The sequence below is a fragment of the Herpailurus yagouaroundi genome, unplaced genomic scaffold (genome assembly GCF_014898765.1).
Source record: "Herpailurus yagouaroundi ecotype Mexico unplaced genomic scaffold, PumYag 182, whole genome shotgun sequence".
In the NCBI taxonomy this organism is placed as follows: domain Eukaryota; kingdom Metazoa; phylum Chordata; class Mammalia; order Carnivora; family Felidae; genus Herpailurus; species Herpailurus yagouaroundi.
In genome coordinates, this window is record NW_024412413.1 from 47,448,366 (window position 1) to 47,460,680 (window position 12,315).

The 12,315-nt window shown below is 34.2% G+C and overlaps 1 protein-coding gene across 4 annotated transcripts in view; it reads right to left on the reverse strand.

Moving 5' to 3' along the window:
- Nucleotides 1-12,315, reverse strand: part of CNOT2 (CCR4-NOT transcription complex subunit 2) — a 132,111-nt gene that overhangs the window by 11,799 nt on the left and 107,997 nt on the right. For 3 of the 4 annotated variants that reach the window (XM_040491438.1, XM_040491436.1, XM_040491435.1), the window contains 7 exons: nucleotides 12,056-12,203; nucleotides 11,139-11,321; nucleotides 8,740-8,819; nucleotides 5,745-5,870; nucleotides 3,815-3,939; nucleotides 2,743-2,863; nucleotides 2,495-2,651 (listed from right to left, as the gene is read on the reverse strand). In XM_040491438.1, coding sequence (XP_040347372.1) covers nucleotides 2,495-2,651; nucleotides 2,743-2,863; nucleotides 3,815-3,939; nucleotides 5,745-5,870; nucleotides 8,740-8,819; nucleotides 11,139-11,321; nucleotides 12,056-12,186 — 923 coding nt within the window. In that variant the 5' untranslated portion in view covers nucleotides 12,187-12,203. The remainder of the gene's footprint in view (nucleotides 1-2,494; nucleotides 2,652-2,742; nucleotides 2,864-3,814; nucleotides 3,940-5,744; nucleotides 5,871-8,739; nucleotides 8,820-11,138; nucleotides 11,322-12,055; nucleotides 12,204-12,315) is intronic. The other variant, XM_040491437.1, reaches the window with a different exon arrangement.

Here is a 12,315-nt window from a genome sequence, read left to right on the forward strand (position 1 = left end):
TTTCTAATTTTATTCAGGAAATCAAAAAAAAAATGACTTCAAAAGTAAAATGAGTATCTTTACTTCTAATTTCGTTTGATGTGTTTACTACAACTTACACAGCAGAAAAATGAAACACGGTTAAATAGCTGTATATATACTCAGTGTCTCTATTAAGTTACAAGTTATATATTCACATATATACGTAACTTCAACTCAGAATGCTTTAAATTCATTAATACCATGCCCCCAGTAAAATTACTTTCCCATTTACATGGCCAGAAAAAATCAGTAATTATTAAAAGCAAAAGTTCAAATTCACCAAATATTTACTAAGTGCCTATTACATGCCTGACACTGTTGCAGGTGCTTGAGATACATCAGCGAACAAAACAAAGATAACTGACAACATAAAATTTACTTTCTGGTTAGGATGGTGGATTAGGAGGAGGTGCATAATAAATAATATTCCGTGTTGGTGGAGGGGTAAGGAGGGGTATCAGTTGCATTAAATTAGGTAGCCAGCTTAGGTTCCATTTAGAAGATAGGATAGGATTTGAACAAAAATTTGAAAGATGTGAGGGGGGTCAGCCATATTCATGACCTGGCAGAAGACTATTCTAGTCTGAGGGAACTGCTAGAGCCAATTAAGCAACTTAGCAAAACTAAGGTGGACATATGACTGACATGTCTGAGGTACAGCCAAGCCAGTGAAGGTCAATGAAACTGGAACAGAGTGAACGAAGGGAGAAGCTGTTGAGGTGGTGGCAGGAGAGAGACAGATCATGCCTGTGGAGATGAGTAGGCCTGTAAAGATTTTAGGTTTTTAATCATAAGGAAACCACAGACCTTTACCGGGCACTGAGCAAAGGATTAACTTATTCAGAAAGGATTGTTCTGGCTGCTACATAAAGAAGAGATTGTGAGGGGCACACAGAGCATCAGGGATACCTGGGGACTGTCTGATGGTATAATCTAGGAAAGAAAGGATGGTGATTCAAACCAGGGTGCTGGCAGTTAAAAGCAATGAGAAGCATGAAGCAATGAATCCATTATGTCAAATGTTGCTGACAGGTCAAGTTTCTACAAGAGACCACTGAATTTGATGACCTCAATGAGAGCAGATTTAGTGAAGGGGTGAGGGAGCAAAATCCTAACTGAAATGGGTTTAACAGAGAATGGGAGAAGACAAATGGAAGATAAAAAATGGCTTTTTAAAAGAGTTTTGCTCTTCACAAAGTAAGAATAAAGAAATAAAGGCAGTAATTCATGGAAGAGATTAGACAAAAAGAATGTACTTTATTAACATAGAGGAAGTAATAGCATTACTTGTACGCTGACGGAAATGATCCAACAATGTGCAAAAATTGTTAGAGCTATGTCCTTGAGTTTTCAAGAGAGACTTTAAGTAGAAAGCATGGATCAGCAGGGTGAAAGACAAGAATAAGGTGGGTGCAGATGGTAGCAGATAATTAGATCTGGTGGTAGGACTATGCTGACATTCTCTTCTGATTACTTCCAGCTTTCTTAGGAAAGTAGAAATTAAAAAAGCAAGGTCTTACTACTACACCTGAAACTAGTATTACACTGTAAGTTAACTCACTGGAATTTAAATAAAAACTCAGGAAAGAAAAAAAAAAAAAAAGCAAGGTCTCCATCTGAGAGTAAGGACTGGGAAAAAGGTAATTAGATGTTAGGAGAAACGAGTGTGGAATAGTTGCATAGGAGAGCAAAAGAATGAAGGGACCAGGCACGCCACTTACAATTATGGGTGGCAGAATTATGAGCCCGCTTTTGAGGTTCCTAGAAGTGAGGACTAGGCAGTGAAGTTGTGTGCTTTTCTTTAACCAGTTCAATAGCACAGATCAAGAATGGAATAACTGAAGTATAACCAGGGTTGTAGTTTTTGCCATGAAATCATGACAAAGTAAGAGAGGGGCAAAGTAGTCAAGCATGTATGTAAAAAGCCATTACGAAAGACTAAAGAATTTAACTGGGTAAGAAGAAAGTGAAATCTTCTCAGGTGAAGAGAAGGATGTTGAAGAACACTAAAAGGTAGAAGAATCAATAGACTGAAGATCCCAAGGAGTCAAATGATTATTGGAGTCAGTGCTAGAGGGAGAAAGACGGAAAACCGGAAGTGGCATGGGAGCAGAGACTTAAAATTACAGGGAAACTGAAGTTACTGATAATGCCAAGGTCAAAGGGATAACTTTGTAAGTAGCTGAGATATGGTGGAGGGTTAAGACTTTTGGAGGTGAGAAACTCAAGGAGCCAAGATCTCAGGATTCGGGAAGGATCAAATATGTGTATTTTGAAACTGCCAAATTATAAGGGAATGATACTGTCAAATGACAGTGATCCAGGAGCTAACATGAGAGGGAATGACCCAAAGAGTCAAGAGAGAACAGCAACGAGTGGCTGCAGGTAATACACTGTGATCACATGAAATTAAAAACTGGAAATCCACAAGGAAGTATTATACACAAATGTGGAAGAAAAGAAAAAAACTTACTCAGGAGAGTTCAGATTGAGGCCTAATGTTGTTAAGTCACTTCCTAATGCAAGATGTACCATTCCTGGGTCTGTCTCTGCTGCCCTGATAAATGTTAACAGGCCAATCATTCCAAATTGGTCCGTCACCATCCCTTGAGGAATGTTAGTAACCCGACCTGGATAAGAAGAACATAGTAATTGTATCTTTAAGGAAAAAGTAAAGAAACGAATTCTATAATATCTTTGACATATTTTATAAAGTCCCACCATCAGGTAACACCTGGATCCCTTTTTTCTGCTGGTTATTATTTTGCGTTGTTGAACTTTTATCTCCAGGGAATTTGGGTCCATCTGTACTTGAAGTTGTCTTGCCAGATGTATTCAAATTCTAACATGGAAAAAATTAAATGTGACATTAAAATTTGTTAAGTGCAAAAATTGAGTACACGTATTAGTTACCTTTCTATTCATTCTTTATTATATTTAAATTGGTAGTATATTATTACCTGTTTTTCAAGTTCTACATGAAACTTTTTGTTTCCACAACTGTCCCATGGTTTACAAATAAATCCTGTATTTTACACATTTGGGTATTTAAAGGACAAAAATATATGAAAGATATTCTTATATATCTCAGATCTTCAGTCACAGAAAAATAATCTTTATCTCAGAACTATATGCTTTGGGATATACTTCAAGTTTCACTCTTCAACACTTTAATTTAGAAGAGAAATATTACAGTACATTGCCTATGATATCACCATAAAAACCTCCAGGATAAGTTAGAATATATAAACTTTTAAAATTCATATTTAATTCTTACCCAGTAATCTTCTTTATCAACTATTTTAACAATACATACAAACTCCCATCACAAAAAAAAAAAAAAGCTATTTTCAGTGAAATGTGGAAGAAATAAAACACATTCGTTAAGTCAGAAAGAGGAAGCTGAGTTGGCTGAATCAACACAGGAATAAAAATGTGTATAAAGATTCTTCAAGGAGAAAACTTACTCAAGAAAAACACAGCTCCTTAGAAGGCTATAATATCAAACTTCATGGGATCCAGCTGACAGGGACTACAATAAAAGTCTAAATTAACTCTGAGAAGTTCAACAGAAATTTGCAAACCTATACGAAATAGGAAAAAAATAGGCTATCTTCTAAGTTATAAAGGTTTTCCACATTCTTCAGAAGTTAGATTATTACAGATATTCAAGATAAACAATTTTGTAACAGTACTTAGTAAGTCCTTAATATAGTCTATAAAACTGTTAATACAAGAGAAGTCTGAAGGGAAAAAACTACATTACTCACACACATAATTCTCAGTTACTTACAGATTTACTGTCATCATTACTTGACGTTGGATCTTTATAGCTGGAACCAGGTAATGCTGGAAAATCTTCATTGTGTATTGAGAAGTCCTGGGATTGCTCATTTGCTGGTTTTGTTACCATTCCCACTATGTAATGAAAATAATCCAGAAAATTCTAATTCATATTTATGCTATTTTACTACAAATTATAAAAAAACTAAAGTTTCCTCATACTAACATACCAAAAGGATTTTTTATTACACTATGAAAGCACACTTCAAAAAATTAGTATTCAGGATAATAATGAAGAACTATATTTTTATATACTGATTAATAACTCAATATACAAAATAATACAAGGGAAGTAAGTGGTAATCCTATAATTCTAAATCTAATGTCATATATAGATGCTTAAAAACAATTTGATATTGGTAATAGTTATTAAAATTTTTGGTTTAAAGCTTGACTTAAATATTTGACTAGCTATTATAAACACCAGTTAATTGTCAAATACAAATGAACAAAATAAATTTTAAAAGAACATGTCAGTATTCTACTTGAAAGTGACTTACAGAGTGAGCAAATTGCAATCAATTATAAAACAACTCCATATTATTTCAGATTTTCTTGGACTCCATGTAATAGATGTAAAACATGCAAGAACTGGGAAGTAATCCTCCCACTATACTTGGCATTAGTCAGGCCCTTATTGGAGAACAATATCCAGTTTGGGGCTCCACAATTCAAGAACGATATGGAGAAACTAGAGTTGGTCCAAGGAGAGCAACGGGAATGATTAAAGGGATGAAAAAATGGACCTATGAGGAAAGGTTAAAAACATTAGAGTCTGAACTGAGAATCAAGTAGCTAGGTACTCAACTTCCAGGGCAGATCATTTTTTTTGTTATTTTTGGAAGACTAATTTGGAAACTTTAGAATACTAACAATATATACTCTCCCTTCTCCACACACTGTTATTTATATTCATATTCTGAAAGGCACAGAAATCCTTCTTGGATGAAAATGGGAGAAACCATTATCTTAAAAAAGTTATGAACTGATGCTTCTAAGTTCATTGTTTCTGCTACTGATCTCTATCAGATTCTCCCAAAAGGAAACAACTATGTGCAATGGGTAAAGAGAATATGGCTACATTGTTGTTACATAATTTTCACGTCTAAGTTGTTATTGCACACATTTCATGCCCTTCCTTTTCATTTAGCCAAATCTCTTAATTATTAGAGACAGTGAGAAAGGGCTTTAATTGTGACCAAAAGTCTACATGAACTATCCATGACCCTATGAGCAGTTTTCAACAGAAGGCAATTGTTTCTCCCATGGGACATGTGTCAATGTCTAGAGACACCTATGGTTGTCAAAACGATGGTGGGGAGAGGTACTATTGGCATCAAGTTGGCAGAGGCCAGGGATGTTGCTATAACATTCTCTAATGCACAGAACAGCCCCACACCACCCCCCATTTACAAAGAATTATCTGACCCAAATGTCAGTAGTGTGGAGGTTGAGAAACTGGCTTAGGAAAAATATTCCATGTAAGGTCAGTCACTACTAATCACCAGGAATGTAGGAATGTATTCTTCAAAAATGTGTGATGAATTAAGAAGAGAAAAGGCACCTTAATCATTATGTTACACTTAAGGCAGAAATGCCAGAAGAAAACCTCTAAATACCAATGAACATTTCCTTTTGGGTTTCTGTACAAACTGTTTCCCATCTAACTTTGCTATCATGGTATTCTGGAAGGAAAATGCACTTTGCATATATCAGCTTTGACGAAATTATGCTACTCTGATTAGAAAACATATTGTGTGTGTGTGTGTGTGTGTGTGTGTGTACAGACATGAACATGCATATGTACACAAATGTGTATGTCTGTGTGTGTGTGCACAATGGAAAAGTTTCCATTACCCATCATTAGAAAGCTTAATTACCATAAGGAGCTCTTCCAGCCAAGGGGTTTATTAATGGAGTTGGGTTACCACTTCCTTCTCTTCTGTTTCGGTCTGCTAACGCTGGAAAATCTGAAAGGTCCAATCCTGTCACATTTTCGCTTCCATCTAAATAATGAGAAAGAACATTATTGGTTCTACAAACATTTTATTTTAATTTAAATAAGCTCTCGGCCCAATATGGGGCTTGCACTCACAACCCAGAGATCAAGAGCCACATACTCTACTGACTGAGCCAGCCAGGCATTCTGTACAAACATTTTAAAGGGATTATTAAACACCAACCATTGTATAATTTGAAATGACAGTACCTTCTTCCTAAAGACACAGCACTGTACTAAGTATGTATAAGTGTACATTAAACACTTGTGGACTTATTTCATGCAAAAGAATTTCATGAATAATTCAGCAAACAATATGTAGCTAACATAATAAAAACCCCAAATCCTAGAGACTTAAGATAGACAATAAGGAGTTAATGTGGTACATTATTTCCCCTGTGAAGGAGGGTACTCTAAAGTTATAGCTCTCTTGTTAGCTAACAAGAGAGAGACCGTTGTGATGTAACTGTTCTTTTCATTATATCCAAAAGCAGAGGTAGTATCTGGATGCTTGGAGCTTTAGTTACACACAGGTGTGATAATGACAGTGCCTCTTGCAAATGACCAGAATCATATCTGAAACACAGGCAGTGAGAGCAGAAACTCTAAGGACTTCTGTCCTGTGATCTACTTGTCCCATATACACGTATGTGTGTGCAAGTGTGTGTGTGTCTGTTTCTGCAGTTGGGGAGTATAGCCAGGTGGGGTAGACACAATATAAATAGGGTTCCCATGTCTGGCAAGAGTTTGGGAAGCATGGGAATATGATGCAAAGCCCAGAAGATTATATTACCTATTGCACAGTAGGCGCTCAATAAATATATTAAATGAATAAAATTAATTTTTGTTCATTTTAAATGAAAAAGATCAGCCTGAAATTTAACCTAATATTTCTACTTTGCCTGTTTTTTAAAGATTTTATTTTTAAGTAATCTCTACACCCAACATGGGGCTCAAACTCATAACCCCAAGATCAAGACTTGCATGCTCTACTAACTGAGCCAGGTAGAGGCCCCTCTATGTTGCCAATTTTAATCATCCCCTTAATTTCTTCTCAACTTTTATTATTCTATTATTTTTACAATCTTATATGCTTAATTTTTGAAGAAGTTAATTTTCTACCTTAGTTTTAGCCTGAACTATAGGGTTTTTTTAAAAACTTTGTTTCATCTGATGTTTTCATGTTTTATAGCATTTTTAATTTATGTGGCCTTTCAGTTAATTTTGAATTTTTCTCCAAGTTTCATAATTAGAAAAATCTCAGAAATTAATTACCTCAAGATTACTTTGTTGACAGAAAAACAACACACTCTCATAACAATCCAACTCAGGTTATAATTTAAAATTATGAAGAGTAAATGATAAAATCATATCTACTGTTTCTAAACAAACAGCAATTTATTAATTTTTAATTAAAAAAAGATACTACTACATAAAAAGACCAACAGGACAAATTTATAGTGTTTCAATCTACAAAAGTTATCTTTCTTGAATTATTCTATTATAGTTAGTTACATAGTTATAAATTAACCAAAAACTTTGAATATGTATTAACTTTCAATACACATCTTCAGGTCCTCTAAGATGGAATTTAAAATTGCCATGCTATCTGAGAATTTTAACCTAAAAAATACTTAATAAACCCCCAAATTTGAATTTTTAGGTAAAGACTTGGAGACAATTTTCCTAAAAATAGTTAAAGTTTAGTTAAAACTGAATTTTAAAAATAATTTTAAAATTTATGGAAGTGTGGAAAAGTGTAATTCAGAATATAAGATGGCATTGTCAGACACACTGTTACTTTATGGTCCATTTAGGAAAAAAAAATAACTTGCCAATTAAACTATGATACATAGTCTGATTTCAGAGATAATAAAATATGAAAAAATTGGAACATTTCAGAAACAGTGGGAATATGGTACTGCATATCATTTTTAACACCTTGAACATAAAACTATAAGTTTTAAATGCTACAATTTGGAATTTTAAAGTCTAATTTGATCAATCTACGCTGCTACACATATAATACCACATAAAATTAAAAGCTCATAGTCACAAATGACATTTCATTACTAAATCTTGTCTGATGCTTCCACATATGCTTCATTTCACTGATCATTCTTTCCCTTCCACTTCCTTCACATATATTTCTCTCTGAATGATCAATTCATTTTTGCTCCTATGACCGTAACAACGTCCTTTATTTCTTTTCTCTGGAAAGGGTCTGGAGGCAAGGATGGAAGAGGGTGAAATCTGAAACAGAATAGCAATTAAGCCTCCTGTTCTCTTCTCTCTGAAGCAGTTGATAAAAGAAAGAAACCAATGGACTGCAGGAATTCAAAATCAGATGTCTCTGTAATTAAATTCTGAACTTTACATATAAAACTGGATAAAAAATCCAAGGGTTAAATGCCAAAATTAGTATTATTAAAATTATCAAGAAAAAGTTGTTAAGTGCTCCAATAAAATTTTAAAGGTTTCTTCAATCTGGGTCCCTATAACCAGAATGCTGTAACACTCAACCTAAATTAGACTGTAGTGACAGGACTGAGGATAGGAAACGCTCTTGAAGCAAAAAAAATTCTGAAGCATAAATACAGACTAGGGTAATGTTCAGGGGCTTTCTCTAGGTATTAAGGAAATAATTCTGAAGTTATAACACTATGCTATTACCACATCAAGTGAAAAAATATATTTAAATATCTCTCAACTATTCACTTGAATTAAACCCTATTCCTGTCAAATTCTCACTAAATTAAATTCTACCAGTTTAACACAAAAATCTAGTAATATTTTAAGACCAGTATGTTGAATTGCTTCATATTTCAAAGATCTACCATATTTTTTATAGGGTACTACCTCCAGAATAAGCTTACCTGTTCCATTAAAAATGTTACTTGATAAGGAGTTATTCATTCCAAATGCCTGATTCCTGTTCATTCCAAATCCAGACATACTGGGTACATAGAAAATAATTTTAGATATACAGTAAGAGAACACTAACTTCCAGATGAAGAAAAACAGAAGTGTATACTTTTGACCTCCTCATATAAAACAACAATATGTTTAAAAACAAACACTACTTTCATTTTTCTGAGTTTAACCTTTATTTGAAAATGTTCCTGAAGTCCCTCCATGAATAACTGAGAACCATAATGTCTTAAACAGATGAATTAAAAAACAAAAAGCAAAGAATGTACACATAAGTCTGGAGGAAAACAGAGATTAAGGGCACTATTTGATGTGCTTGGAGAACCAACTTACTGGATACACTGGTAGAAGTAACTGATCTCAAAAACATGTAGTTTAGTGTAAAACTATTGTTCCTGCATACTTGTTCTCCTTCCACTACTGGTAAAGTGTGCCATTATTGCTTTCCATAAAAGATCTTCTTTCATACAACACAGTCTTTCCCAACTAGAATATAAACTCCTCAGAGACAGGGTCTGTGTCATAGTCATCTTTGCATCCTCTGCCTTTAGTCTTCAGGAGGATACACAACAGGCACTCAATAAAGGTTTAGTTTACCTGAATTAAGTGATGTTTTTCTTTAACTGAATTTAGTGCTCTAAAACACATCATTCTTATCTAAATATAGTTTATCTTTCAGCTACTTAAAAGAAAAACCAACTCTCTCCATAGTGCCCTCCATTCTAAAGCAGTGCACAATTGGTACGTGGTAAATAGTTACAAACGCCTACCTTTTTTGCACAAGCCTAAACATGAGAAAACAAAAACAAGTCTGAACTTAAGGCAAGGCCAGAAGTAATTAAGAATGTCAAAAAGAGCTGTTAATGCAAATTCTACAATGAAAGTAGGCATCTTTACCATCAAATAATCTGATAAAAGAGTGTATCAGTGTTATGAGTAGGGTTAAAGTGTTTGAAGATGACAGGGTTTTTTGTTTTTGTTTTTTCACTTAAATCTGTAAAACTAACTATGGCCAAACAGTGTTTTCACAAAATCTGGAGCTGATCAAACAATACTCTAGAGAAGAGAAGGAAAGCCATTAAAAATACTTGTTTCATAGCAAGTGAGCAATGTTGGTGACCTAGGTACCTTCACACATTGAATAAGTACTAAGGGATGGAGACATTCTGTAACAAATACAATTTACCAAAACTAGTAAGCAGGGTTTTAGAAACCCATGTTTCATTGACAATTTATAAGCAATGTATTTTTAAAAAACAATTAAAATGTGAAAAAAATATGGAAAGGCAAAAATATAAACATACATTTAATGAACAATACTGTAAGAAAAGATGTGATAAAGCCCAAGAAGTGTATGATTAGGAAGCTATCAAGGAGATAAGAATTTTGAATAACCCTTTATGATAATAATTTTTTAAAAAAAGTAAAAGCAGTAAAATTATTAAGAGAAATACTCATAAATCTAAATAAAAGAACTGGAGTTTATGGGATGAAGATCAAACAGGAAATGTGTTAATAACCTATTTGAATCCAGATTTTACAAGTAACAGATAAAGTGAATTAAATGGGTAAGATGATAGCAAATAGGTCAAGATCTTTTTCCTCCCACAGTTCCCCATTTTTTAAAAAAAATGGCAGACTTAAATGCTATTTTTGCAAGATACAAAGCCTTGTACTGTAGTCATCACTCTCATATAAATTATCTGAACAGCTTAAAAATCTTAACAAGATGGACAACTGGTCTTCATAATGTCATTATTATCTGCATAGTAAACATGCAAATGGACAGTACAAAAAGGTGTATAAAGCACACAGCTCATCTTGTTTTAAACCCCAGGACATGACACTATTTTCAAATATTGTAGATGTAGTCTTAAAAAGTCTCTGGTTACTAAGTCTCCAAACCACCAAACTGAGTTTTAGTTGAAAAGGTACTGAACCAAAGCATAAGTGAAGCAAGGCAGTAATAGTCAAACATATCCCTGGTACTATTCATAAGTCTGGAACTCTTACCACATTAAGTGGCCAGCCTCATTTAACAGAGGAAGGACCTATCAATAAAAATTTGCCTGGTGGCAACTTAAGAACAATTCTTTTCTAACAACAACAAAAAGCTTTAATGTGCTTTCTACAATCAAACTGATTTTCAAAAGAACATGCCTTTAGTTTGGGGAGGATTAAAGTTGTAATGTGTAACACAAAGAGAATCTTTGGTCATAAAAATACAATGAAACATACTTATGAGACAGAAGCCAAGACTCAAGAAACAGAATGTTGAATACGAAAAGGCAAATCTGAAAACACCCAGAAAGACAATTATACACATTATCAATAAACATCTTACCTGTTCACAGTAAAAGGCTGTCGAGAAGGCTGCTGCTTTGGCATACATATTATGCTTGGCGAGCTTCTGTTGGGGCTACCTAACCCTGAACTGCTCATGCTATTTGTCCTGCTAGGAATTCCAATGCCCTGACCAACCTGGGAGTGGTTCATCATATTCCTAGGATTCATAGGCAAAATACCCCTGAAAAAGAAGTCCATTATACTAAATAAGCTCTCTACAATCACTCATTAAAATTCTCTGTAAATAATCAATCAGCCTGACCCCAGAACCTCAAATACACTTTCAAATTACACTGCTAATTTTCATTACTTATTTTGTCTGGTCATTCTAGCTCTTTGAAAAGAAAAGTAAAACCAACAAGAAATTGGGTAAATTACGGCAGAACTAATGTAACGTGATATTTAAGAGGAGAAAATTATTGCTGTGACTATGATATAAAATAATACAAATGTATTTCACACATATATTTAAAATAAGTTCATTCGAAATGTATGCCATTCTATCTTCTTCATGCTAATATGCATTGTCTATGTAATCTTGTTTTGTTTTACTCACTAGAACAATGAATGTGTGTTGAGGGAGCAATAATCAGAATTATCTGAGGGATGATTTTAAATTACACATCCTCTTTTGAGGAAGAGAGCTGGCTTCTGATAAAGGTCCCCAGGTGGTGATTTAACCCTTGATACCCACCCAGCTGACAACCAGTATGCTAGATGCAGGATAAGAACATCTTACACTATACTTATCAATTTGCAATGAAATAAAAGGAGCACAGGGTATTAACTTTCTTTTCCTCAGTGAAAGGCACTGAACCAGAAAAATCAAATAATTAGTTATCTTATTAAAAACTAGAAAGTTGCTTACTCTACAAAGATACATTTTGAGAAATATTCTGGTCCATCAATAAATACCTGCTTGGAGATGGAGGCGTGTGAAGTGACATTGTTGGTACCCCTGTTGTTGGCGTGACGTGGCTCGGTAACTGAGTGCCTTGTGATAAGCTGCGATTTAACTGAGGGGTATTGTTGCTCATCCCCCTCATTGGAAGGCCTAGTGCACCTATTAAAAAAATTCAGAAGAAGGAAATTCATTGCCATCAGGAATGAAATTGTTATCCATCTTCTGGAGTTGGCAATTTAAAACATTTTTAAATGACCTAACATGTAATAGA